The sequence below is a fragment of the Gasterosteus aculeatus genome, chromosome 7 (genome assembly GCF_964276395.1).
Source record: "Gasterosteus aculeatus chromosome 7, fGasAcu3.hap1.1, whole genome shotgun sequence".
Lineage (NCBI taxonomy): Eukaryota > Metazoa > Chordata > Actinopteri > Perciformes > Gasterosteidae > Gasterosteus > Gasterosteus aculeatus.
In genome coordinates, this window is record NC_135694.1 from 22667988 (window position 1) to 22692428 (window position 24441).

General features: G+C 44.8%; 2 protein-coding genes across 7 annotated transcripts; both read left to right on the forward strand.

Annotated features, from left to right (window-relative positions):
* Positions 1-2: 2 nt before the first annotated feature.
* On the forward strand, positions 3-11971 carry LOC120821746 (clustered mitochondria protein homolog). Of its 6 annotated transcripts, none has more exons than XM_078105261.1 (29): positions 3-103; positions 1170-2164; positions 2548-2681; positions 2792-2963; positions 3433-3573; positions 3685-3815; positions 3928-4082; positions 4547-4672; positions 4863-5010; positions 5124-5216; positions 5470-5688; positions 6295-6470; positions 6552-6860; positions 6947-7059; positions 7205-7306; positions 7401-7501; positions 7605-7757; positions 8010-8072; positions 8164-8411; positions 8510-8594; positions 9340-9493; positions 9808-9947; positions 10062-10142; positions 10265-10390; positions 10507-10628; positions 10706-10799; positions 10896-11012; positions 11103-11185; positions 11271-11971. In XM_078105261.1, exons 2-28 carry the CDS (start codon positions 1213-1215, stop codon positions 11178-11180), a joined length of 4533 nt encoding a protein of 1510 aa, XP_077961387.1. In that variant the 5' UTR covers positions 3-103; positions 1170-1212; the 3' UTR covers positions 11181-11185; positions 11271-11971. The 6 variants fall into 6 exon arrangements, with proteins under 6 accessions (XP_077961387.1, XP_077961389.1, XP_040036639.2 ...); XM_078105263.1 differs by having other exon boundaries at positions 6947-7047; XM_040180705.2 differs by having other exon boundaries at positions 87-609.
* Positions 11972-12227: 256 nt separating this feature from the next.
* On the forward strand, positions 12228-22978 carry LOC120821788 (lissencephaly-1 homolog A). Its single transcript, XM_040180808.2, has 11 exons — positions 12228-12555; positions 17315-17599; positions 18741-18825; positions 18930-19004; positions 19176-19382; positions 20006-20174; positions 20385-20487; positions 20662-20890; positions 21248-21349; positions 21438-21594; positions 21691-22978. Exons 2-11 carry the CDS (start codon positions 17568-17570, stop codon positions 21762-21764), a joined length of 1233 nt encoding a protein of 410 aa, XP_040036742.1. The 5' UTR covers positions 12228-12555; positions 17315-17567; the 3' UTR covers positions 21765-22978.
* Positions 22979-24441: the final 1463 nt, after the last annotated feature.

A 24441-nucleotide genomic window follows, 5' to 3' on the forward strand; every position in this document is an offset into this window, starting at 1 on the left:
TGCAGCGTTGCCATGACAACCGCAGAGCTGCTCCCGAGCGCTGATGCCTGAACACGCGTTAAGAGCAACGAAGAAGAGACACCGGAGGCCTGTTTGCCGGAAGGTGAGTTTTTTGGGGGGGAAACGTTTGCTCCGTTGCGACTTCGATAAAGCGTTTTCTAAAATAAGGGGGCCTGACAGCCCCGATACCGCGCGGCTATTTATGCGCCTCTTGTACGTGCTCACATTCAAGTTCGATAGAGAGTGCAGGGGCCGGTTAGAGAAACCGGAAGTGACGTCAACAACGGCGGAACTGTCGCCCTCTTCTGGCCTTCAATGAGTTGGCCACCAAGTGTGTGGAAGTGCGTGTGAGAAGAGGGCCTTCATGCTCCCTCTCACCTCCTCGCCACCCATGAAGGGAAGACACACACTCTTTCTCTCACACACACAAACACACACACGACACCCGGTTTGTGTGACGTGGTTTTGAAGCAAGGGGAGCCTGCTGCTGGGGAGGAAAGACTGGCAACTCAGCTCTGTCTGATGGCAGCTGAAGGAACAGCAGAGGAGTGTGGGTAAGATGAGACAGACCAGCGGTCTCTCTCTCCCTCTCTCTCTCTTCACGTGCTGGTAGGGTTCATGATTGATTGCACATCATTTTGAATGTTGTGTTGTTCTTCTTTTGTCTCAGGGTACATGCGCATTCTTTCTGCTTCACCCGCTACCCGTGAGGATCCAATACATACAAATGCGGTATATTTAGAATATTCTGCTGTTGCTGTGATAGGGACGCTTCCAGGGAGGCAAATCATTGTAGTATACTGGGAAAGTCATCTGTGTTGCAGGATTCCCATACATCCAACATTCTTCCTTGCAGGGTCCATCTGATGAGATTTAGTCTCGAAGGTTTTCAGTCCTTTCCTCTGTAAGGTGACACCACTGCAGGGAGATAATCTCCCTGTCAGCAGCTGTTGTATTAGGCTCTTAGCTGTTTACACGTGCCACACAAACAGACACACACGTGTGACAGTGAGACAGCCTTTAAAAAGAAATCAGAAATTTTACATTGAGAAAAACCTACATTATAACTGGTAGAAACGCTGTCTGAAGATGCCTGAATAAACCCCCTTTCAATTAAGTTTGAATTGTTTTTCTGATAACGCTGCTCATTGTTACTTCTTCTCTCATAGGCCACCTGCACTCTCGTATTGCTGTTTCTTGCACAGAGGCACCATGGGGAACGTAGTCCAGTGCTGTCACGCACTGTCAAAATACTTTAAGAGCAAGGATGCTCCAGCCTGGGGTGAGGCGGAAAGATCCCCCCTGCTATCCAGCGAAGAGAGCGAATGTGAGTCGCCCGGCATGCCGGACGACTCGGAGGACGACTCGGAGGACGACTTGGAGGACGATCTGTCGACCGTCTCCCCCGGCGGGAAAAACCCCGCCTTGGAACCAGAGCACTTCCTGTTTCCTGACATCATTCTAAGCAGCAACCCGGGAGGGGATCTGACTCTGGTGGAGCCGATGGTGTGTCTGCTGGTGTCTGAGGAGGAGGAGGGAGTGAGGGTGGGTGAGCCAAGAGACGAAGGACAAGAGTGGACCAACAGGTGGAGGAACAAGGGCTTTTCGGAGGTTCAGACACAGACCGAAGTGGAGACACGGATTGGCATGGGGGTGCAGACTCAGACAGAGTATGTGGATAGAGAAGTAAACACTCTAAGATCTACTGGAACTTTGAAAGAGGTGGTTGTGCAAGAACATGGAATATTGAGACAGGTGGTGGTGCTCTTGGAGGAACAAGACAAAAGGACAGACTGTGGAATCTGGGCTGATGTGGACGTTTTTGAGAGAAACCAACTGGCCTTCAGAGATATAGCCGAGGAAGCTGAACAAAAACAGCTGAGCAGCACCATCAGCACTGAAGTTGTGGAGAGCTTGGACCTGACTCCACAGAGCTGTCTGGCTAATGAACAGTCGGGGCAGCCGACGGCGGTGAAGGACCGGAGTGTCAATCCCCCCAAAAGAAACACAAAGCCGGCCGGCGAGCCAGAAGAACAGTCAGATCTGAACGCAGAGCCCCGTGGCGGCAATAAGAGCGCTCCGCCACTCGAGGATGAGGACGAGGAGACAAAGCAGACCCGGTTTCTAGTCGACAGGCGGTTCGTGGCAGCACCACATGTTCAGGGTGAGTGGTTTTATTGGATTGTGAGCCTCAGTTTTCATTTACACGTCAGTTTGTTTTTGTTTCAAGCACTGTGGTGTTCTAACATTCTGCCGCTCTGCAAAGAGGATCGTTTTACTCTGAATTCCAAATTAAAAGAGAAAATTGCCAAAGGCTTATTTGCTATTATTATAGCTTAGTCAGTATAATCGGCCATGATTAAATGTTAATAAGAAAAAATAAATTGGATATTGAAATGACAAAAAAATAGAGGGTGGAAAGGGAAAAATACATCACAGCTATTTTTACTTTTTAATTTAAGGGAAGGAAAATTCACTTTTCTTTTTTCAAATTCTCATTTGGTAATATCTGCTATTGCGTTATTTTGTCTCTTCTGTTGCCAACAGAAAGCCCCGAGCATGATGGGATTCAGTGTGAAGCTGATGAAACCAAACTCCGCATCAGGGAAACCATCGCTCTCCAAGAGGCAAACTTTACTCTCCGAATTCAACCTCTTGGGAAAGAAAGTTTTGAGCTACAGGTTCTGTTCACCTCCGTCACCTCCTTTTCCTTTTAAAGAAACATTTTCTTAAAGATGTGTATATTCACGTTTTTCTGAATCACACCAATCCAACCCTCTTCCGTTCTCAGGTGTCAGGCCAGATGTTGGTGGCCGAGCTGCACCAGGTGCTGATGGATCACGAGATCAGCTGCCATTGCACGTGCTTCTCCCTCCAGCTGGGAGGCGTCGCACTCGACGGCCTGGCGGAGCTGCGCTGCGTTCAGGGCATGCAGGACGCAGCGCTGGTCAAAGTGGTGGAGGGTAACTGCCTCATCCTTTTTGTGTGTGTGTCTTTCCCTTTGGAGGGAAACGTTGTGGGCATTTGACTTCGTTGTGGATGTGTAAACATGTCGTCACAGGGAGATCCTTTTTAATAGGAATGTTGACCTCTCATCCGAGAGAGGCTGTATCAATATGTCCCAAAACCGCCACCGCTACTCAGGCTACGGAAACATGATGAAAAAGACCAACTCAATTTATCAAGGAAGGGTTACAGCGTTGTCTGTGACTTACACAACAACGCCACCATTGTTTTTTTAACTTTAATTTAGTTTAATTAAGCCATTTTATACTGCACCCTTTGTCTTATATTTTCAATACATGTTTGTGCACTGATTTTCTCATATTTTTCCTAGAAATGGAACACGGCAATGATTTTTTTTTCTCCCCTTTCATCTTGTGCAAGATTGAATCAAACGCTTTGCAAGCATATTCTCCGCTCTTGTTGCAGATCCCTACACCGTGCGGGACGCTCGTCTTCATCTCAGACATGTTCGTGACCTTCTGAGGAGCCTCAACCCAGCAGATGCATACAACGGAGTGAACTGCAGCTCACTCTCTTACCTCACCTTTTACACCAGGGGAGACAAAGGTCTTATATATATTATTACTCTCTTATTAACGCCTCGCTTAAGGTTTGGCCTGAGGTTCTCCGCCTGCAATTATTAAATATAACGTTTCACCATCATATACACCCCTGCAGACTGTGACAATGTTGGGAGTAGGCGAGCCTTTGAAAAGGAGTCTGCGGGCCTCAGCCCTCCAGAACACATCCTCCCGGGATGTAAGGACCGACCACTGACTCCGCTGCAGCCACTCAGCAACGACTGGAAGGTGAGACATTTCATCGCAACCCTTGTAACAACCATCAAAATGGTTAGCTATGTAACATGCAGTGGAATGTGTAGTGAAGCAACAGGTGGACTTTATAAAAATATCATTACAGCCATTGCCGTGCCTGCGGGTTCTGACCATGAGCAGCTGGAACCCTCCTCCAGGAAACAGGAAGATGCACGGGGACTTAATGTACCTCAATGTCCTGACTATGGAGGACAAGGAACTCAACATCACATCCTCTACACGTGGCTTCTACCTCAACCAGTGAGTGTTGAACTGACATTTGTTTTCTAAGCTGTGAAAATGTAAGTTTGTAGCCTTGCTAGCAGGTCATGGCAGGTCAAAGTCTTCTCTTATCCTGAGGAAAATATCTTATCGATCAAGATTTTCTACAGACATTGATGGTTTCCAGACTACGTATGACAAAGTTCATGTCGTGATGACATGTAATCTTTTTGGTGAGCGCCTCATTTCTCATCTAGCGCAATCAGCAAGTCAATGTGACAAATTGTCCATAACTTGCTTGACTGCTCAATGTCAGCGTGTTAGCATTGTCTTAGTGAGGATGAACAATGCTAGCCTTTAGCTCGAGCTGCTAAAGCACGCCCTCACAGAGTCACTTGCATGGCTGTAGACTCTCGGTCTCGCTCTCGTGTTGTATTTCTTCCATGATTCACAAATAACATTGTCACCTGGATTCAACTTGGGCTATGCTCTGACTGCTCCAGGTCTACTTCCTTCAACTTCAACCCTAAACCTGCACTACCCAAAATCCTCTGCCACTCTCTAGTTGAGCTGCTGAGTCAAGTCAGCCCTGCCTTCAGGAAAACCTTCAGCGCCCTGCAGAAAAAGAGGTGAGCTGTACCTGCATGCTAAAACAAGATCAAGTGACATGCAGGGTGTTTAATATTAATAGTTGTGGATGGAGATACAGTATTAGTGGGCTGAGGTTGAAGTAACGTCAGTTGAATAAGGCAGAAACCCTCACTTTCATACCAGCACTACTACTGATGTATTTTCCCGCTGTCACTTGTTGTGAATCAGAGTCCAGCAACACCCTTATGAGCGGATCGCAGCACCTTTTCAGGTGTTCACCTGGATCGCCCGTCATGGAGACCACACCCATGACTGCGTCAGAGCGGAGGAGACACACACCAGTCGCATGGGCCAGGACGAGCACACAGCTGGGCAGGTGGCCGACATAACATTTGCATGCATGCAAGTACAGGTTTCATGGAGACGCTGAGGCGAAGGGGTATCGATGGTGATGCTGAAGTTGTAGGTGTTGTGTTTTTATGACCCAAGAGTCGGGACTGGAATGAGGAGCTGCAGGCATGCAGGGAACTCGCTAGAAACTCCCTTCAGAAGCGTCTGCACAGAGAGAGGAGCGTGTTCAGGGTGAGGCCACATGTTTCTAAGTACCGCCTTTCCCTCTGATTAATGGCTAGAGAAGCCGACTTGTGATCACGTCTGAAGCAGTAACCAAGCATACAGATGTTTAAGAGATATTTTCCCCCCTTAACTTCCTCTACATTGTGTTTTAATAAAATCCTTTTGGGGTTATTCCTTCCTGCTCCAGGATGAGATTATGTGACCCTTTTGTTTTCGAGGCAGAGAAAATATTCACCCAATTATGAATCCCTCCTTCCAGACAAACCGCGACTTTGTTGCCGCTGCAACGCAAGGTGCTGTAGCTGTGATCGACGGTAGCGTCATGCCGCTAAACCCCGAGGAGGCGCCTCACATGCAGATGTTCATTTGGAACAACCTGTTCTTCAGCCTTGGTTTCGACATATCTGAGCACTACAGCCCACTAGGGGGCAACACTGCGGCTCACGCTGCTGCCATTTGTGACCTGAGGGGAGCACAGGTAGGTCCTGCATGAGTTGTAATGCGATTGGGAGGCATTTATTGTCTAATCCGTCTCATTTAGAATTACATTTGTTCCAGGAAGCAGAGTATTGCATTCAGCGGTTCGGTAAGGATACGATTACATGGATTTTCATGAGGAAAACAGTATTCACCAGTCAACAAAAAAAGATGTATCCTGTGCAACTGCGCTTCTTATATTTTCACTTCCAAATACACAGTTATTCTAATCTATTCACTTCTAAGCACCGGGTCACAACCCACAGGTGGGCTGCTGAAGATTTTATGAGGGTTGCCAAGTCAATTCCTTCTATTGAACCACCATAACTGCAGTGGACCTTTTAATCCTTAAAGATCCTTTTAAATGGGGTACCCTGAATGTTCAATTTATTTTGATAATTGTATCCTACATTAAATCGAATATTAAAGGCCACAGTTTAATATGTTTGTTTAACTGCAAGGTGCATATATTTTCTTTTATTTATATAGTATTTAACATGCAAATATATTTTCAATAACAAATGCATAAAACAAAGAAATACATTTTTAATCCCTTGAGGTGTTTACGATCGAAAAAGAAATACTCATGTTCTCTGCTCTGCTGCAGGCTTACGCATCTGTAGACGTAGAAGGTCTTTACACGCTCGGGACGGCCGTGGTAGATTATCGGGGCGTCCGTGTAATCGCTCAGACCATCGTTCCCGGAATACTAGAGAAAAATCAGGAGCAGAGTGTTGTCTACGGCTCCAATGACTACGGGAAAAACGTGTTTACTCATCGCAGGTAACACAAATACTCACAAAAAATAATTGTAATAAGAATATAGTAAAATAGCGGACGTTTAGACAACTTTCCTCACTCCAGGTTGCTGGAGCTTCTGGATAAGACCAGTAAGCCGCTAAGAATCCAACGTCACCAGGTGCTCGACCACAACAACATCCCAGTGGAGCTTTGCTCTGGCATCGAGACCAAAGGCATCCTGGGTAATGACGGAAGACCTTACATCTTGGACCTCCTCCGGACCTTCCCCCCTGACCCCAACTTCCAGTTCCAAGAGACAGAGGAGAGGAAGGAGGTGCCGAAGGAGTGCCAGATCTCTGGTTACCCACGGCGACACCGTCACAGCCTGGCCAGCCTGAGACCAGAGCTGATCGAGGCCTTCGTCCAGCACAGGTGAGGAAGAGGAGATCAAACTGGCTGAGCTGATATTTGGAAATGAAGCATCTAGTTCCTTTTAAATCTTGATTTTTATATTGCAGGTATAAAGATTATGTCAAGATGATGTCCATCCAAACAGAAGAAGAAGCAGTAGAGCGGAGCGAAAACCTAGTCAGTGAGCCGAGAAATAACGCCACACTCGGTGCTGATATGGGTGAATTTTGCTTTTAATAATGAGTATATAGTTGTTAAACAAATATTTAGTACTTTTCATTGAATGATTTTCCTAATTTTACATAAGTAAGACATCAAATACAATTTTTGCCTGTCTGTCGATGAATAATGTGTTTATTTTATAGAATTTCGGAGAGGAAATCTGATTATGGAAGCTTGCGAGGCCGTCGGATCAGTGAGTGACTCTTGCTTCGACATCCGCTTCAACCCTGATGTTTTCTCTCCAGGTATCAAACACACTTGTGGGCGCACACACACACTCACAAGTACGAAAAACGATGTTTTTAATAAATCAGATTGAACTACGTGTCTTTGCTGTAGGTGTTCGTTTCCCCTCTGAGTGTGTCGAGGAGGTTCGGAGGCAGAGGCGGTTGTTGTGGGACGTAGCTGCTTTTCTCCTGTCCAATCAGATCCCAGCGGTGGTAAGTTCTGTTTGTAACCTTCAGATGTATAGCGTGCATGAAGTCTACTGCAATATCTAAAATTCCTACTGCTCTTCCCGTGTGCGTTGTGTGCGTGTGGCAGCTGAGCGACTGTCTCGACTACTCTGCAGTGCCGATGGATGGAGGGACCCTGACCGCAGCGCTACATGAGCGGGGTGTGAACGTGCGATACCTGGGCACCCTACTGAGGGAGCTGGACAAGGTGGAGGATACAGGGAGACTCGACCACATCCAGGTATCTGCTACGGCTGTTCCTACCATTAAAACCTACATGTGAAGTCATCATAGCAGCTTACTTCAAATCAAAGATTTGATTTCTAAAGTTCTTGCTCCTTGGCTAAAGCTCTTTCTGATTGTTTTCTTTGTAATATGGAATATAAATAATTTTTTAATAGAAAATTAAAGAAGCACTCAGAAACAATGACAACTGTCTGTCAGGATGCTAAAATCCCCTTGATCACATAACAGATAAATTGTTCCCTCACAGAGAATATCCATCAGCGAAGTCATCACCAGAAGTGCAAAACACATCTTCAGGACGTATCTACAGGTGCAGCGCTCCAAATATTTTTACAGTACAATAATAAGATGATATTTTGATATCCATTCTATATTCTCTAAAATCCACATATTTCTCCCAGAACGTGGAACCTGCAGCTTTCTCTGCTGCTGTCAGTCACTTCTTAAACTGCCTCCTGAGCTCCTCCTCCTACGCCACCGACTCCTGCTCGGATGAGCTGCTCTCTCGCCGCAGGAGCCGACGGCGCCGGAGCAACGGGAGTCGAGTCGCCTTGTTGGCGGACAGCGTGTGGGCCAGACTGACCCCCAGTGAACTGTGGGGCCGAATCAGGACCGAGGCTGGAGAGTATTACCACTACACGATAGACAGGTGTGTGTGTGTGTGTGTGTGTGTGTGTGTGTGTCAGCGGGTGGGTGTGGTTGGAAATGTGCAACAGCATTTTACCTCGCCATCCTCTGTCTGTCCAGTGAAAGTATAGATGAAGTGATACAAAAGCACAGCCTTCAGAGGATCTCACTACTGAGAGAGATTGCCATCAAGACCGGCATCCAGGTCAGACATCTGCCCCGCGCCTCTTCACCACACATTTACAGCTCAAACTAAACAGATTCTCTCCGTCTTAGAGGGAGGCACGCCAGGTGAATATGATAAAAATATATATAAACAATGATCATCACCATAAAACGTCCTTAGGTGATTATAGATTATTTTCAAATATGCAAAAAAGGTATTCCGTAATGCTAACTTATTAACTCATTAACAAAGTTAGTTCCAGGAGAAACCTACTGACACAAATGGACAAAAAACACCTAAACATGTTTTGGAGGTTTTCTTTGCAATTTATTATGCGAGACAAATAATACAAAATATCAACTGACCTGCACAGGAAACAAAATGTTTTTGCCTGGTGTCCCTCATCCTAAAGCTGCACTAATTGTTGTTGAATTTACACCTTTTGTATCCTTAACAATCATAAATGGTGCTTGAATAGATGGTAGTGAAGCAAAAGAGAAGAAGCTGAGAGAAGTTAAAAAAAATCTTCTCTGAAGTTCACTTCTGATTGAAAACTCGGGCCAATTATGCTGCTAATTGTTGAATCTACTGCAGATGCCCAAATGATATTTATACATTTTCTTGTCCACACCACTAGAAATGTCTGCTGATATTTGATGCTCAATCGACCAGTGTGCTAATGTACGTTAAGGGCTTAAATGACGCTACTGTGTGTGCATACAAAAATGAAATCACCTCAGTGTTGACTTGCAGCTAAAATGGGACATTTTTTCTCTGTATTCAGGTGCAGCTGAGGGAGTACGTGTTCGACTCTCGTCACAGGCCGGTCTTTGCAAAAGAAGACGTTGTCAACATCTTCCCTGTGGTCAAACATCTCAAAGCCACAGCAACAGACGCCACGCGGCTTGTGCAACACGCACAGGTGGCGGTACAGCAGGGTGAAAGACACAGGCACTAAAAACATTCAAATACAGTGTTAATGTTTACATTTTGGGAAGCATAGTGGACACACTTGGCTAAAGACATCATAAAATGACGTCAAGGGGTCATGTTTTTGATGCAAGCGGTACACTTAACATCACACTTTACATCTTAGTGGTGTGAGCCTTGATAGCAAAGTTGGTAAACACCTATAATATGAGAGAAAAAATATTTTAAAAAAACGTTACTACTTACATTTTGTCAGACGGCCAAATCTCAAGGTTTGGTGTACTTCATGTTTTTTAGTAGCGTTTTATTTTTTCGCTTTTAGGTCTTCTCAAAGAAGGCCATGGATTGATCAGCCAGGCCCTGACTCTGTTCAGCAGCGTATGCGGTGTCCTGCATGAGGACGTGTGCAGCTGCTTTCGTCTCCTGGGACGGATCTGCTACATGATGGGGGAGTATGCGGATGTAAATATGCACTGCGATTCATGTCTACGATGAGCTTTCACCTATAACGTGGTTCCACCCTTCATTCATTCGTGAGCTTTCGTAAAGCATTGCTTCCCTCATTTCTCCACGAAGGCTCTCAGCCATCAGGAAAAGGCTGTCATGAGTAGTGAGAGGACACGAGGTATTGACCACCCACAGACCATACAAGACTATGTGAGTTCCTCTTTACATTCATCCACAAATTGTTGGATCGTAACACGTTAACCCTGTTGTTCTTTTAATGTCATATTCCAAACGCAAGTTCACGAGGCAGCATTCTGCTACGTGTGATTCAGACTCACCTGGCCCTGTACTGCTTTGCTGGTGGCCGGCATTCGACCTCCCTTCAGCTGCTGTATCGCGCTCGGTACCTCACCCTGCTTGTGACGGGAGAAGACCATCCACAAGTCGCCCTGCTGGATGTAAGTGGGACCTGAACCAAGTGTCTTGGTTTTCAGGAAATGGTGAGCCTTTGTCAGATAACGAGAAAACTCTGAGGCTTAATGTTGATGTTCCTTTTTTTTCTCCACTTGATTAGAGTATGCTGGGTCTAGTGCTTCATGGCCTCAGGGAGGATGGGTTTTCCCTGAAGTTCCTACAGAATGCCCTAATGTCAACTGCAAAATACCACGGTGCCACATCCCTGAAACGTGCACAAAGGTAAGACAGCTTCCTCTGTTTTGTTGCTTTAAAGTTTTCACTACTTCCCTGCCCGTCTCTGTCTGTTCTCGGTGCAGCCATCATCTGCTTGCCACCGTGTACGAGAGCAAAGGAGAGTTTCGATTGGCTCTGCAACACGAGGAAGAGGCCTTCTCGATATATAAGAGCCAGGTATGCGTCAAAAGCCTGGAATGCCATGGTATCTGTCATATTTATGTTGCGTACTCATATTTTTCACGAAGTGACTTCATTCATGGACGCATTCAGGTGGGGGAGAACCATGACAGTGCGAAGGAAAGCTCAAAGTACCTGAAGAGCCTCACTCATCAGAAAGTCATCAACCACATTGACAGTAACACACCTGCCGGTATTTCACCTCCAAAGGTTTGTACGGCTTTGAAGCACACTAACGCATACATGCATGCAAGTATATCTGGTTGTGTGTACATTTATTGCATCCGTATTTCCCTCTAGGTTCCCACACCAAGCTTTAATACGATCCTTCAGCAGCTCAACCTGGCATGTGGAATCATTGTCGTTACCCTCAGATGAGCGCTGTAAGTCCCTTTTATGAAATCAAAAAATAACTACTACATTTTTTGTTAGTAATGTTCACCTCACCCACTTTGTCCTTCTTTGTAGTGCAAAAGAACGTGCAGACCTGAGGACGGAAGTGAAAGGAATGGAAAAAGTTCAGTGGGAGAGCTGGAAAAAGACGTAAGAACCACAGACAACAACCCTGGAACTACGGACCGAAGAAATGGTTACAATAGAGCGTCTGTGTATCAGTCCAACTCCTGCAACAAATCCAAGCCATGAACAGATGAAGTAGGCTCCCTTCGAAGGAGCAGTTGTTCTGTCGTTGTCTGTGGAGGAGCGAAGAGCCTTAAGTCACAAGCTCTTAAAATATGTGCAATCCATGTATTAATAACACATAATAACATATGTCAACTATTTTCCTTTTTATCAGATAAATGAATATAAGCTCCACACTAAATCTAATCATACTGCTAGATGAATAAAGAAGCACAGTAGTTTTCTTAACAATGTGCCCCCCCCCTTGTAGTCCCCTGTGTGTCCACTGGGCTTCACAATAGTGCCGTGGACACTTCTCACAACATGATATCCTAAGATTCAACTCAATTGTTTCGGATGTGTTTCGAGTTATTGTTTAATTCATGTTGTTTTTATTGATAACCGAAAGACTGTAGAGAAATAAACATCTGAGTATCTTATGTCTTTATTTTAATAGAAGAAGACATTTTAACGGTACATTAATAGCTGCCTAAACTGGAATGTAGAGCATTACACTTTGAATGTATTGTTATTAAAAGTTCAAATATTGTTGAGTTGATCTACTGGCCTGAAATTACAGACTAATTAGCGATTAGAGAAATCAATTTGAGATTTAAACTCAAATAACTGCTCTTTCAATACAAATAATTACAATTGCTAATGTATCCATATAGTATTTTAAAAGTTTGGAAGGTTTTTTCCGTTTCCTAAGAAGTTATTCCAATATTCCCCATCATAAGAGATTAACGATTAGTCTGAAAAGAGTGACATCTTCCCAACAAACTGTCCCTCTGCGGCTGATCTCCGTGAGAAACGTGCATTTGCTCAAATTAAAACGTCGCTGTACGTCACAATAAAAACATCTTGTAAAACTAATTTACGATGTATTTTTCCACAACAAGAACCAGAGAGGTGCACGCTGCGCGCCTCCGCTCAATTTAACGTGCGCGCGGCCGATATCCAACCGCGACCGTTAGCCGGGGCCGAGCTAATGCGGTGGTACCAAGGAGGAGAAAAATCTGACCGTCTGTGCCGGGTGATGTGAAAAGTCACAGTATCGCAGCAAAACCGGGGATTCCAGTCGCATGGTTAGGCCTGTCATTGGGATATGAGAATGACCGTTTGTCAAAGGGTAGGTTGTTGTTTATCTACGCACGTCTACATTTTTGTTTTTGCCACTTGGAGAGACTGGTTATATTTGACGAAGAACCGCGGTCCCTGCGCTTTCCCGTTCCGATCGCAAAATGGCGGAGAGGCCGCTAGCTGGGCTAAGCTAAGGTGCAAAGTTGGCATTCGCAAGAGCATCGATTTGAAAACAGAACGTCAAGATAATCTGACGGCGATATTAATCCACTACATTGAACATGTTGGTCATATCCAAACTACTTCTGCGTATACAGATCGATGTGGGATTTGTACCGAGACACTTGTTGTGACACCTAGCTGAGCGTTCGGCTAACGCAGCGACGTCTATTTCTGGAAGTTCTTTGGGGATGAGCTAACGTGGTGCGATAGCCGGCTAAGCTAACGTAGGTGCTGTCAGTTTGCTGCCGTATTTTTATATTGCCCTGTGCAAATAAATGTTTGCTGTGGATTTTGCTAGAAAATGCTCAAGTCAAACGCTGAGTGTTTTTATTCTAGAAGTTGTTGCGGACACCTCCGCGTTGGTATGAATAACAACGTAAAACCAGTGTTGTAACGTTACCGGGGAATAACATCTAGCTAATAGCCATATTATCAAACCTGTTAAATATGACATTTCCCTTTTTAATTGTAACGAACAACTGTTTGTTTTTCATACATAGGGCTGTGTTCCTTAGCCCCTTGTTGTCATAGACCAACGCCCTTTGTGTGTGTTTTGTGTAGTGGCTGTGTGGTATAAATCTAGTCTGCTCAAACTGACAGTACCAGTCAGCGTCTACGTTTTCGTGCTAAGCTAACGTTAGCTGGAAAGGGCGTTGCTGAGCCATTGCTGCAACTTTGCCCTTGTGGCCATGGAAGCCTGGAAAGACGTCACACGGGCCACATTTTCAACCGAGTAACGTTGCAGATCTCTGAAAAATATTAAAGCAGCCTTTCGCCAATTTGAGTGTTTTTACAGTTAACTGTAAGGCAACGTCCTTATGGTTGAGTAACCCCAATCAGGGTGGAGACTTGAAAGGGGACCAGGAATACTGATAATCAACAAAGCTGTGCAGATTTAAACGAGATGTCTATAGCTGTCTGATGAGGTGGGTTTAATACCAAATGAATGCCTTTTAGTAATAGTCCAGTAGCTGCTTGTGCATGGCATTAACTGTGGAAAAGGTTATGAACTTTTCAGAGTTCAAATATATATTTTATGTACTCTCATTATCTGTTTAAAATTGTTTAACTTTTTTTTAAATAAGTGGAAAATCGAATGTATATGTTTTGACGTCATGTTATTCCATCAGGCTTGTCACATTTTTATATTGGACTGTTGGCATTGATAACATTTAGATAAAGGTTGAGTAAGGTGTGTTTAAAAAAATGTATTGTAGCCAAGGAGACTGGTATTGCAAGAAATCCGTCTATAGAGAGACTGCAGAGATTAATATAAACGTAACGGTCGGGTGGGCTGCCAGTTACAGTGAAAACATGAATCGACCTGAAGTTTGATATGTAATCAAACATTGCGGTGTGGTTCAGTTTTGTAAGCAGGAACTTGTTTGGCCTGAAGGTCACCCATAAGGAGGGGCGTTGTACCACAGCTGATACAGGATGACTGCAGCTGGATATTCCACCAGAATGTATGCAGGTCACTAGTTTTATTGCCTTATTCTTTACTTGGATAAACATTGGTTACTCAGTAATTCAAAGTGGTTCGCTAATGCTAATCACACCTGCTTTTAGAAACAACATTGAAATAGCAAATACTTGTCAATTGAAAGGAAAGTAATTCTTAATCTTTTTATTTGAGTTCCAAAGTCTATAAACAAGTGAGAATGACCGTTCTGTACTTCCAACTTCTCCAATTTGATGTTTTCTCTGCCTCCTACTTCTCCAATTTGAGGATTTGGTTTCTGGAAGTTATTTTCTTTTTTTAATTTAAAGGGCTGTTTTCACAAACCACAGTCATGATCAAAAAACATGATCATCGAGAGCCCAGATGTAGTCAAATCCTCCTCTCGTCCTATTCGGCTCCCACCATTATCATTATTGTTGTCCCTGCTTCGTATGAATGAGTAGAACATTCTGTTGCACAGGTGAGACCTCGCATAGTATCTCCTGTCATTGGTCTATTAATGGCTCATCAATGGCTGATTGATGACATGATGTGTGAAAAAGCTTTGAGGACAGTTCTATAAAAGTGCAGTCCAGTTATGAGTAAATACAGAAGGCCGTGAGGCTGCTCCATCTCCTAATGACCGCTACAGTTTCCCCAGTGGTCGTCCTGCTGTTCACGCAGTTGGTCGCCACTACAAAGACGCGTGTACTTGACATTTACACCTAATTGGGATTCGGGTCATTTACTATTGTTTTTCTGCTGATGCTATGTTTGATCTGATTAAATTTGCATTGGACATTGGACATTATACAATAGTCCTACTGATGTAATCAATTAACTGCTGTTCATCTTGATGCTATTTAGATTTTGATGTCAAAGCGTCAAAATTAAACTTTTCTGCCGTTGACTTTGTGTGTTCTCTGCAAGCTCTGCATCTCTCTGTAACAGTATTGTACATCCACAAGTGTTTCTGTAGATCACAACAACTCCAACAGCAATGTTTCTTCTCTTTAGCTGATGCTATTATCCTAAATGCATTTGTATTGCCTACTCAAGGTCTAATCCTACTTGGCAACATCATATTATCAATAATGTTGTTAACTTTATATTGTGTAACTTTCCTAATAGCCGGACCGTTCCGTATTCCCGTCAGGTAGTTCATGATGTATCTGGCGAGCTGAATATAGAAGGCTATGTTGTTGTTTCAGTGTGACAGATTTCCGGTACATTAAAGTATCGAATGGGACTCCCCATTGATAAAGGACTCTCGTCGGGATCGAGACCGTGAGACTAATTATTGGGGTGGTTCTTTGACCGTGGGCCTGTTATCTGTTGTAATGTTAAATTGAACAGATTTGTCATGTTATTTTCCCCAAATTACGGTTTTAGGGATCAAACTACTGACAATTCTTTATGTTAATAAAAAAAATCCTGTTTTTGAGTAAGCTTTTAAAATGTCAGAAAAGTACATAGTAAAAGAAAAATAGCAAATCCTCACAGTTTAGAAGCTCTCATCTTAATTCATTAATTACTTAAGTAGGCATTTAGTTCAAAATAGTTTATTATTATAGTTCATTATACTTTCAAGATGGTTGAAAGCAATTATTTTCAACTATCTTTAAAAAAGCCAAACTCCCGACCACCTAATCTTCATACTAGCAGTAATACTGAAATAATAAAACTTATCTTGAGGTCCAAGTCCGATGACAAATATGTTTATCACCAGTAGTTGATGACAAGCAATGTGCAAATACAAAGTACATTTTATAATAAAACTGCAAACCTTTTACTGTCTTCTCTTTTGGCAGAATATGTGTAATTTTTTAACGCAATCGTATTATTACGTTGAATTTGTTTTATATGATCACACCAGTTGTAAGAAATTCCTCCCTACTTTATTACTTATCGATACGCCGACGGGCCCTTGAACACTTCTTCATTTATGACTCGGATCATGTTCTCACTGTGTTCTTGAGCTTCGATAACCTCATTTGTCTTTCAATGCAGTTTTACCTTCTCTCTGTCTGCAACCAGGCCTCATACTGTCGCTGGCTCAGTTTATGTTTTCCTTTAAAACCTTTCTCTCGCGTACAGTTGCTCAGCCGTCTCAGACAGGTGCACAAGCACACAATTGTCTCTGTTTACGTAACAGTTTGGAGGTTAGTCAGTTTAGTCGACTGGCTATTTTTGAGCAACGCTGAGAATGCTGTTTGGCTAAAGTCATTAGCTTAGTCTCGTCAGCTCACATCTCATGTTTGGAGGCAGGACAGAGTTCTTTCTAGGACACATCATACGTGTCCCTGGGTAAAGGCCTGTGTCTGCAGTAGTGCTGCCACTGAAGCTGTCTGCTCATCTAGGAAATAGAAATGTACGCAAAAAGCATAGAAACTGGCAACTGGCAGCAGACGGTGAGACTCACAAGAACGAGGCACCAGACATTAATTTAGACAAGGACGGCTTACTGTCAAGGTCCCCTCTCTGTGTCGGGGGTTAATCCTGTTAGCCACCGTCCCGGTCCTTCTTTGCATGCACGGTCAGCTGTATGGAGGACGTGTGGTCTCTATTACTTGGAAACGCACACGCAGACACTCTAGGTTGTCTGGTCTAGCCACTAAGCAGCTTAGTTCTGCTGCTGCCCCAGGTGGACGCTCAGCAGGTAAATGGTCTCCTCAGCTTCACAATCACTGAGTGGGTTTTTTAAATCTTTAAATCTTTCATCGGAAATGTTGTCCCACATGAGTGTAAGGAATCAGTCATTCCCTGACGATCCTTTGCTAATGCAACGGCCAGAGGTTTGTCAAGTCATTGAAGTCTCTGGTGTGAACGAGCCTCTAAAATGCTTTTCCTCACTTCCCAGTGTTTCCCCAACCATTGAAACACTCTCCAAAAAAAGTCTAGAACTGAAAAGCACGGCAGTTCCTCACCGACATGTGAGCGAATATGTCACCCCCCCACCCGCCCTGAAGTTGCCTCTGTAATTAATTCAGCCGAGCCTTGTTGAAATGTGATTTATTTGTATTTTGAGGAGTTGTCTTGTAAGAGAGTCGTACATTTAGCTGTCACTCATATGTACTCTTTCAATCCTGAAATATGTATGTTGTTGTTTTTTTTAAAGTTTCCCTCTCCCTTCTCTCCTCATCAGGTGATGGGCACGACTGATTGTTGATCAAGATTGTGGCCGCTGAAAACTCGTGGAGCCTCCGCTCAACAGTTGATTGACAGCAGCACCTCCAGTTCAACTCCCTCTTCGCGTGCACTCTCTTCACCGCCTCCGAAGGAAGAGCATCACCGAGGGATCCGACCGCCGCGCGCTTCCCCAGCCAGACCCCCCCCCCCCCCCCCCAGAACATCACCTCACCCTCACCTCCCCCAAGAGGGAGAGCACAGCAGCCAACATGGTGCTGTCACAGAGACAAAGAGATGAACTGTGAGTGCCTGGATATAAATATTTGCTCGTTACAAGTAAACACAAGAGTAACAAAGAGGCCTGTGCGTCTTTTTAGCCAGACTTCCAGGTGTTCCCACAAGCCCAGATGTATGTCAGACGGAGCACACTGGAATATGTTAAGCTGTCTAGGGGGAATAATCCGGTGGAGGTTGATGCAGGTGTTCTACCTTTACGAGAATCTGTATTCATTGAGGAAATGTGAAGAGATGTGCGCTCCGAGGTGCTTCATTTGGTAGCTGCTCAGTGAATATTTCATAAGGCACATGACAGGGGGGCAAACCCTGTGAGGGGGATGGGGGCAGGAGGAGGAACGCAGCCGTGTGCCTGGTGGATTCATACAGCTCCCCATTTCATTAACACCCAGGCCACACGGAGCACAATACAGAAGGTGTTTTATATTATCGTCATGGTGCAACTTTTTGGTCAAGTATGTCTGGATTGTGAAGAGGATTTTATAAAAAATGATTTGATTGCAATAACTTTGGCAAAGTCCGTCTGCCAGTGATGGCCCACAGTTCAGACCGACAGTCTTATCAGGGTTCTATTTCTAAGCCGTTCAAAATGGCCCTGAAGCTGCAGCCTAAATTTAGCAGTTACTCATGAATTATTCGCCCTTCTTCTCGTGAAAGCGCTGCCTCTCTTCTTTGTATTCCTTAATTCGTAAGTCGTCGTGTGAGTCTGTACTTTGTATTTAAGGGTGTGTTTCCATGTGTTGGGGGTTTCCCTATCCTTACCTTGTCAATAATCGGTTCTCCCTCTTTGTGACTGGTTTCCATAGAAACCTAAAACAAAAGAAACCAGTGATTCAATCCTTGTGTTCTGTGTTCATCACTGAAGAATTGTAGTTTCTCGTGGCACTTACACAAATATGTTAACATTTAAGGTGGAACTGTGAAACTTTAATCCCATGTGTCTTTTACTGTGTTGCACAGGTGGAGCTAATGTTTAACATGACCCCATCCCTTTATTGGATAAAATGAATTCATTTAGCACGGTTTTGTACTTCAAGAAATGTAATGGCACTGATACAGACCACTTTAGAAGCTACATGCGAGCATCTCTGAGGATCAAATCTGTGATTGACGTCAAGTTAACACTTTTTTTTTTTTTTAATTTATAGAAACCGAGCTATAGCCGACTATCTCCGTTCCAATGGATACGAAGAGGCCTATTCCACCTTCAAAAAAGAGGCTGAGTTGGATATGGTGAGGAGAGATGGGTGCACAAAAATCTATAAAGGACAATACCATTCTGTCCATTCGAAGAATATGGATCCCTTTCTCAGTGTCTTCCTTTTCTCCATCCATAGAATGAGGAGGTAGATAAAAAGTATGCGGGCCTTTTGGAAAAGAAATGGACCTCGGTCATCCGATTACAAAAGAAGGTCAGTAATGTTTGTGTGCTCAGTATATTTTAAATTTGCCTGATGTTTTTAAAACATGCTGTAAACCTACCTTAAAACAAAAAACCTTTTTTTTAAATCTTCACTACTAGAGGGACAACATAAAGTAGTCCTCCTGACTCCCTTTTTCTCCTCGTCACCATTCTGCCGCAGGTGATGGAGCTGGAATCAAAGTTGAATGAGGCAAAGGAGGAGATGACACACGGCGGACCTGTGGGTCAGAAGAGGGACCCCAAGGAGTGGATCCCCCGCCCCCCAGAGAGATACGCCCTGAGCGGGCACCGCGCTCCAGTCACGCGTGTCATATTCCACCCAGTCTTCTCCGTCATGGTCACAGCCTCCGAGGATGCGACCATCAAGGTGTGTGCGTGTGTGTGTGCGCGTGTGCGTGTGCGCGTGTGCGTGTGCGCGTGCGGGAGTGCGCCATGGTAACTCACTAAGATGCCCACCCCCCTGGATTCACTGCAATATCCCTGTTGCGTTATGAATCTTAGCTAATTCTTATTTTTTCATGTGTGCATGGGATAACTTTCTGTTTTCTGCTTTGTCACTAATCGTTGATGCTCGTGTTGTCAGAGCTTTCGGTTTAAACTCGTCCTTAGTCTTTGCTTTTTTATTTACTCACTTAACGGTGTCAGCAGACTGTTTGATTAATATATATAACATGATTTTAGCTGAATTGATATTCTGAAGCATGCACTGTTTAAACAGTTTAACCTGCACGTCTTTAATGCCAAAACGCATGATGAGACGTGCATTCCATTCTGCCTGTTGAATTAAACGGCAAAACATTTATGGTCTGATTCTTGAAACCACGGAAACGTGACCAATCACTGAATTCCTGTGAGATGATATGGAACGTGACATTCAATTATGTCAATAGTTTTTTTTGCCTAGACTTAATAAAGTGACCCAAATCAGTAATGTCATGGTCACATATGATTTTTAGGTGGGATAAACATCTCTGATACCCCTGTGTTTAGGTGTGGGACTATGAGGCCGGGGACTTTGAGCGGACCCTGAAGGGCCACACGGATTCTGTGCAGGACATCTCCTTTGACCAGACGGGGAAGTTGCTGGCTTCATGTTCAGCTGACATGAGCATCAAACTCTGGGACTTTCAGGGGTTTGAGTGCATCCGAACAATGCATGGTAAGAAATATTACAGAAATAAATAACAGGAGCAACTGTGAAAGTGTTCTCAATGATACCGATGCACAATGTTTTTCTTTGTGCAATTTGATTTTGAAATATTACAATTTCTTAACTACTAGATTTATTTGCCTTTTTTATTTGATAGATTTCAAGTATCAACATAACTCTGACCCTTTGCATGACTAAACTCTTGACCGTGTCTTCCAGGCCACGACCACAATGTGTCGTCTGTAGCAATCATGCCAAATGGGGACCACATAGTGTCCGCCTCAAGAGACAAGACCATGAAGATGTGGGAGGTGGCCACTGGGTGAGTTAGCTGGACAGAGCTTCAGCTCTCACTGCCACAAGCTCCGATACAGACTGAGATTCCTGTCATTCTATTTTCCATCTTCTTTTCCATGGTCTTAATTTGTTCCCCAGTAATAATGCAATGAATGTTCATTGCAGCTCCCGATTGAACTTGTCCCATTCACATCTACAGGTACTGTGTGAAGACGTTCACAGGCCACAGGGAATGGGTAAGGATGGTGCGTCCCAACCAGGACGGCTCGTTGCTTGCGAGCTGCTCCAACGACCAGACAGTGCGTGTCTGGGTGGTCGCCTCCAAGGAGTGCAAAGCTGAGTTACGGGAGCATGAACATGTGGTAGAGTGTATCGCCTGGGCCCCTGACAGTGCTCACCCCACCATCCTGGAGGCCACAGGCTCCGAGGTATGTGCAGCTGCTGCAGGATCTAATATTCACCTACAGAGGATGTTTGTGTACATTTGGTACAGCTGGAGGGGGGGGGGGGGGGGGTCACATAGCAAGTACTGAGAGCATCATAAGACATGTATGCACTTTTATCAAATACAACTGTGGCATTATGGAAAAGGGCCTTTTTCAGCAAAGCCATTGAGGCTTTTATGAAGATTATCAAGCTAATAATTAAGTTTCATCCCCCAAATATTGTCTTTTTTTTTTTTTTTTTAAAGGACATTTACATACCTGCATACATGTTCTTAGCCCAGTATACAGGCAGGCATCTCTTATCTGTTTCTGTTTTGTCCATGTCTCCCTGTTTTGCAGACCAAGAAGAGTGGTAAACCTGGCCCCTTCCTCCTCTCCGGATCGAGAGATAAAACGATTAAGATGTGGGACGTCAGCATCGGCATCTGCCTCATGACTCTGGTGAGTGGGTCTGACCTCTGGCACTGTCTCGTGTTTTTTGTGCTCAGCAGTGGGGTGAGAGTGGGGTCTAAACGCCTGCTCTCTTCAGGTGGGACACGACAACTGGGTGCGCGGCGTGTTGGTTCACCCCGGAGGGAGATTCATAGTGAGCTGTGCCGACGATAAAACCCTTCGGATCTGGGACTACAAGAACAAACGCTGCATGAAGACGTTGTGTGCCCACGAACACTTCGTTACCTCTCTGGGTAAGACGCGGTGACGAGTGGGATTTAAAAAAAACATCCCCCATTAACCAGAGTTTATCTTCAGCATCCCTGAACAAATGTTTACCTCTGTTGCAGATTTCCACAAGACTGCTCCCTACGTGGTGACGGGCAGTGTCGATCAGACAGTCAAAGTCTGGGAGTGCCGCTGAGACTGCTCCCCCACCTCTTGCCCTGTCCTGCCCCGCCCCTCCCACCTTTCCCCCTCCCCAAGCCCTGAAGCAGCCCTTAGACCCCCCCCCCCTCTCTTCCTTCGGTCCTTACGTCTCGCACTCCAAACCAGAGTGGACCATGGCGCTTCACCTTCTCCCCGTCCACTGTCCGTTACCCCCCCCCCCCCCTCCTACATCGGTCCAGCCCTATTAAGATGACTATTGTCCTTTTATGTAAATTATTCTGGATGTAGGGTTCGCTTAATAAATGTCACGCAATCTCTGACACATAAACACACTCAGAAGACGAGAAGTATTCCTTGCATGGTGATTCAAACAAACAAAAAAAGTTGTATACTGTTTAAATTTGCCGACCTTGCACCCTGTTCTTGTGGGGTCAGAGGCTAAATGTCCTTGTGTGCTGGTGCAGGCGGATTCCAGTAAACTGACAGTGCACAAGAACCAATGGCAACCCGCTATGAGGGGGTTTAGCTTTTTCTGTTTTATTCTACTCCATTGCTTACATTGTGGTGTTCTGAGACACCATGGATGGTGATGGAGAAGGTGTGAGGAAAGAAAGCATATAAGAAAGAATGAGCGGAAGCTGTCCAGGGGTAGGTGAAGAAAAGATGAAGCAGGATGCAGCTCCATAGTCACCTCACAATAGGTTCTGTGGGCGAGTGCACGTGTACATGTGTGTATACTTTGAATGTGTGTGTGTTTATTACGACAGGAGAATCTGTCCACCGTCTCTGCTCTGATGCTCAGAGGAGAGAGAGGAGGCGAAGCTTCTCGTCCACCGTGTTCATTCATACTACTTCATCTCTTTTACAAACTTGCTTTCTAGTAGACACTCACAGGACCTTAACGATCCCCAAGCTGCTGAGCGCACAGGCACACGCCTCCATAGCAAAGTGTGTTTGACAGAGGAAAAAGTCTGCTCACCTTCTAATGAGGTTTGTGTGTGTGTGTGTGTGTGTGTGTGTGTATGTCGCCCCAGAGAATTGCCCTGTGCCCTCTTGCTCACTCTCTCTGCCTTGTTAACCCTTCGAGGGCTCCTTCACACAGGATTTTCATTCTGCTTTCTGTGGTCTCACTGCTCTCTAACACACACATGCACTCACAAATACACATACACGCACAGTTAAACTTGTGTATCAATATATCTGGATGTCATTGTTTGCAACATAATGAAATAAAATTCTGTAAATATAGTTGATCTATTTGTATTCTTTCTTTGAGGAAAGAAGGTGAAATGAGATGAAGGAAAACGCGTGCGTGCCAGAAATGACTAAAGCGAAATGAATGAAGTAAAAGCAGCAATGCTCACAAGGAGTGTTTGTAGCTTCTATGTACCTGTCTGCATATTCCCAAACTATTTTTAATCTGTGTGGCTGTAAAACTTGGTTGTTTCAGACTAATCTAGTTCAGTGGAAAAGGTGACCAGTGCCTGTGGCACAAGAAAAAAAGTTTAGATGTTGTGACTTTGGTTTGAGAACTTAAGGGAAAGAAGTGGGTCACTGGAGACAAACGGGAAACATTTTATTTATGTATACCTATCTGACTGGTTAACAGATGATGATGATGATATGGTGCTACACCGTCGCCTCTTGGCATCTTTTAAGTGACTTCAATCTGAGCTGATGTCAGACGTTGATATTCACTGCGGATTTGATTCACATAATAAGAAATCAGCCCTGACCTAGTTGTAGGTTTTATTTTTTTAAATCTTATTAAATGAAAGATAAGATCACCTATGTGGTTTCAGATGCCAGGTGTGATGTAGAGAGACATTTGAAATGAATTCCTCTGGTACAGCCTGCTTCCTCCCGTTGCCAGCGCCGACTGGAAAAGCCAAAACATCAGGAGGCAAAAAGGGACGGATCAGACCTCCTTATCAATTATGTACAGTACCCCAGCCTACTTCTGTGTGCTCACACACACACACACCTGCTCACTCACCCACACAGCAATTACTCTCTCCCAGCGCTCTGCAGTATCCCAGCAACAGTTGCTAGGATTGCAAGTGTGCAAGCACCACACCTTGCTCCGTCCTGAAGGCCTGAGGGGAGCAGAGAAAGACGCCGATCCCAAACGGCAAGGCACAAGGCCTGTGTGGTGAAAGGGGACCGACTATGGGAACAAAGTAGGGAGGGGGGGACTGAAAAACTGTTGTGTGTGTGTGGGTGTGCAGAGAAGTGGCTTCACAGGACCTTATGAAAAGATAATAAACCTGTCTCAAGTCTGAAAGTCTGTCTAGTTTCCTCAACGGAGGCACCGGAGTAGAAACATTGGCCCACATCTGCCAGCCCGGCCTCCCTCTCTCATATCCATGCCTAGCAGACACTTCCCCCTCCTGCGAAGCAAGAAGAAGCCCACTTCCTCATTTATATTTCTTCTAGGTCGCCCGTTCCTCTCCCATCCGACCCAACCGGCGCAGAGCGAAAGTGAAATGAGCAGCAGACAGGGGTGTAAACCAGCGTTGATTCCGGCCCGCTGGCGTGATATGGAAGCGTCGCAGAGGTTTTCAAGGTCACCCGCCGCGTGCTGCAGGCGGGCAGACGGGCAGGTATCGACCCTCTCTGAGAAGGGTCTCAGATGGAACAGGCTCGTTTGGCCCGGCTGGAGGTTCTTTACTAACGCGTGCAGGCGGATACGGTGTATCATATTGACACGT

Excerpts from the sequence above, each read along its gene's own strand:
- LOC120821746 (XM_040180705.2), top strand. The coding sequence starts at position 560 with ATGAGACAGACCAGCGGTCTCTCTCTCCCTCTCTCTCTCTTCACGTGC. Across the intron at positions 3,816-3,927 it reads CACTCAGCAACGACTGGAAG|CCATTGCCGTGCCTGCGGGT; the intron begins GTGAGACATTTC and ends ATATCATTACAG. Across the intron at positions 8,073-8,163 it reads TCTTCAGGACGTATCTACAG|AACGTGGAACCTGCAGCTTT; the intron begins GTGCAGCGCTCC and ends TATTTCTCCCAG.
- LOC120821788 (XM_040180808.2), top strand. The coding sequence starts at position 17,568 with ATGGTGCTGTCACAGAGACAAAGAGATGAACT. Across the intron at positions 21,350-21,437 it reads GCATCTGCCTCATGACTCTG|GTGGGACACGACAACTGGGT; the intron begins GTGAGTGGGTCT and ends TGCTCTCTTCAG. Across the intron at positions 21,595-21,690 it reads ACACTTCGTTACCTCTCTGG|ATTTCCACAAGACTGCTCCC; the intron begins GTAAGACGCGGT and ends CCTCTGTTGCAG.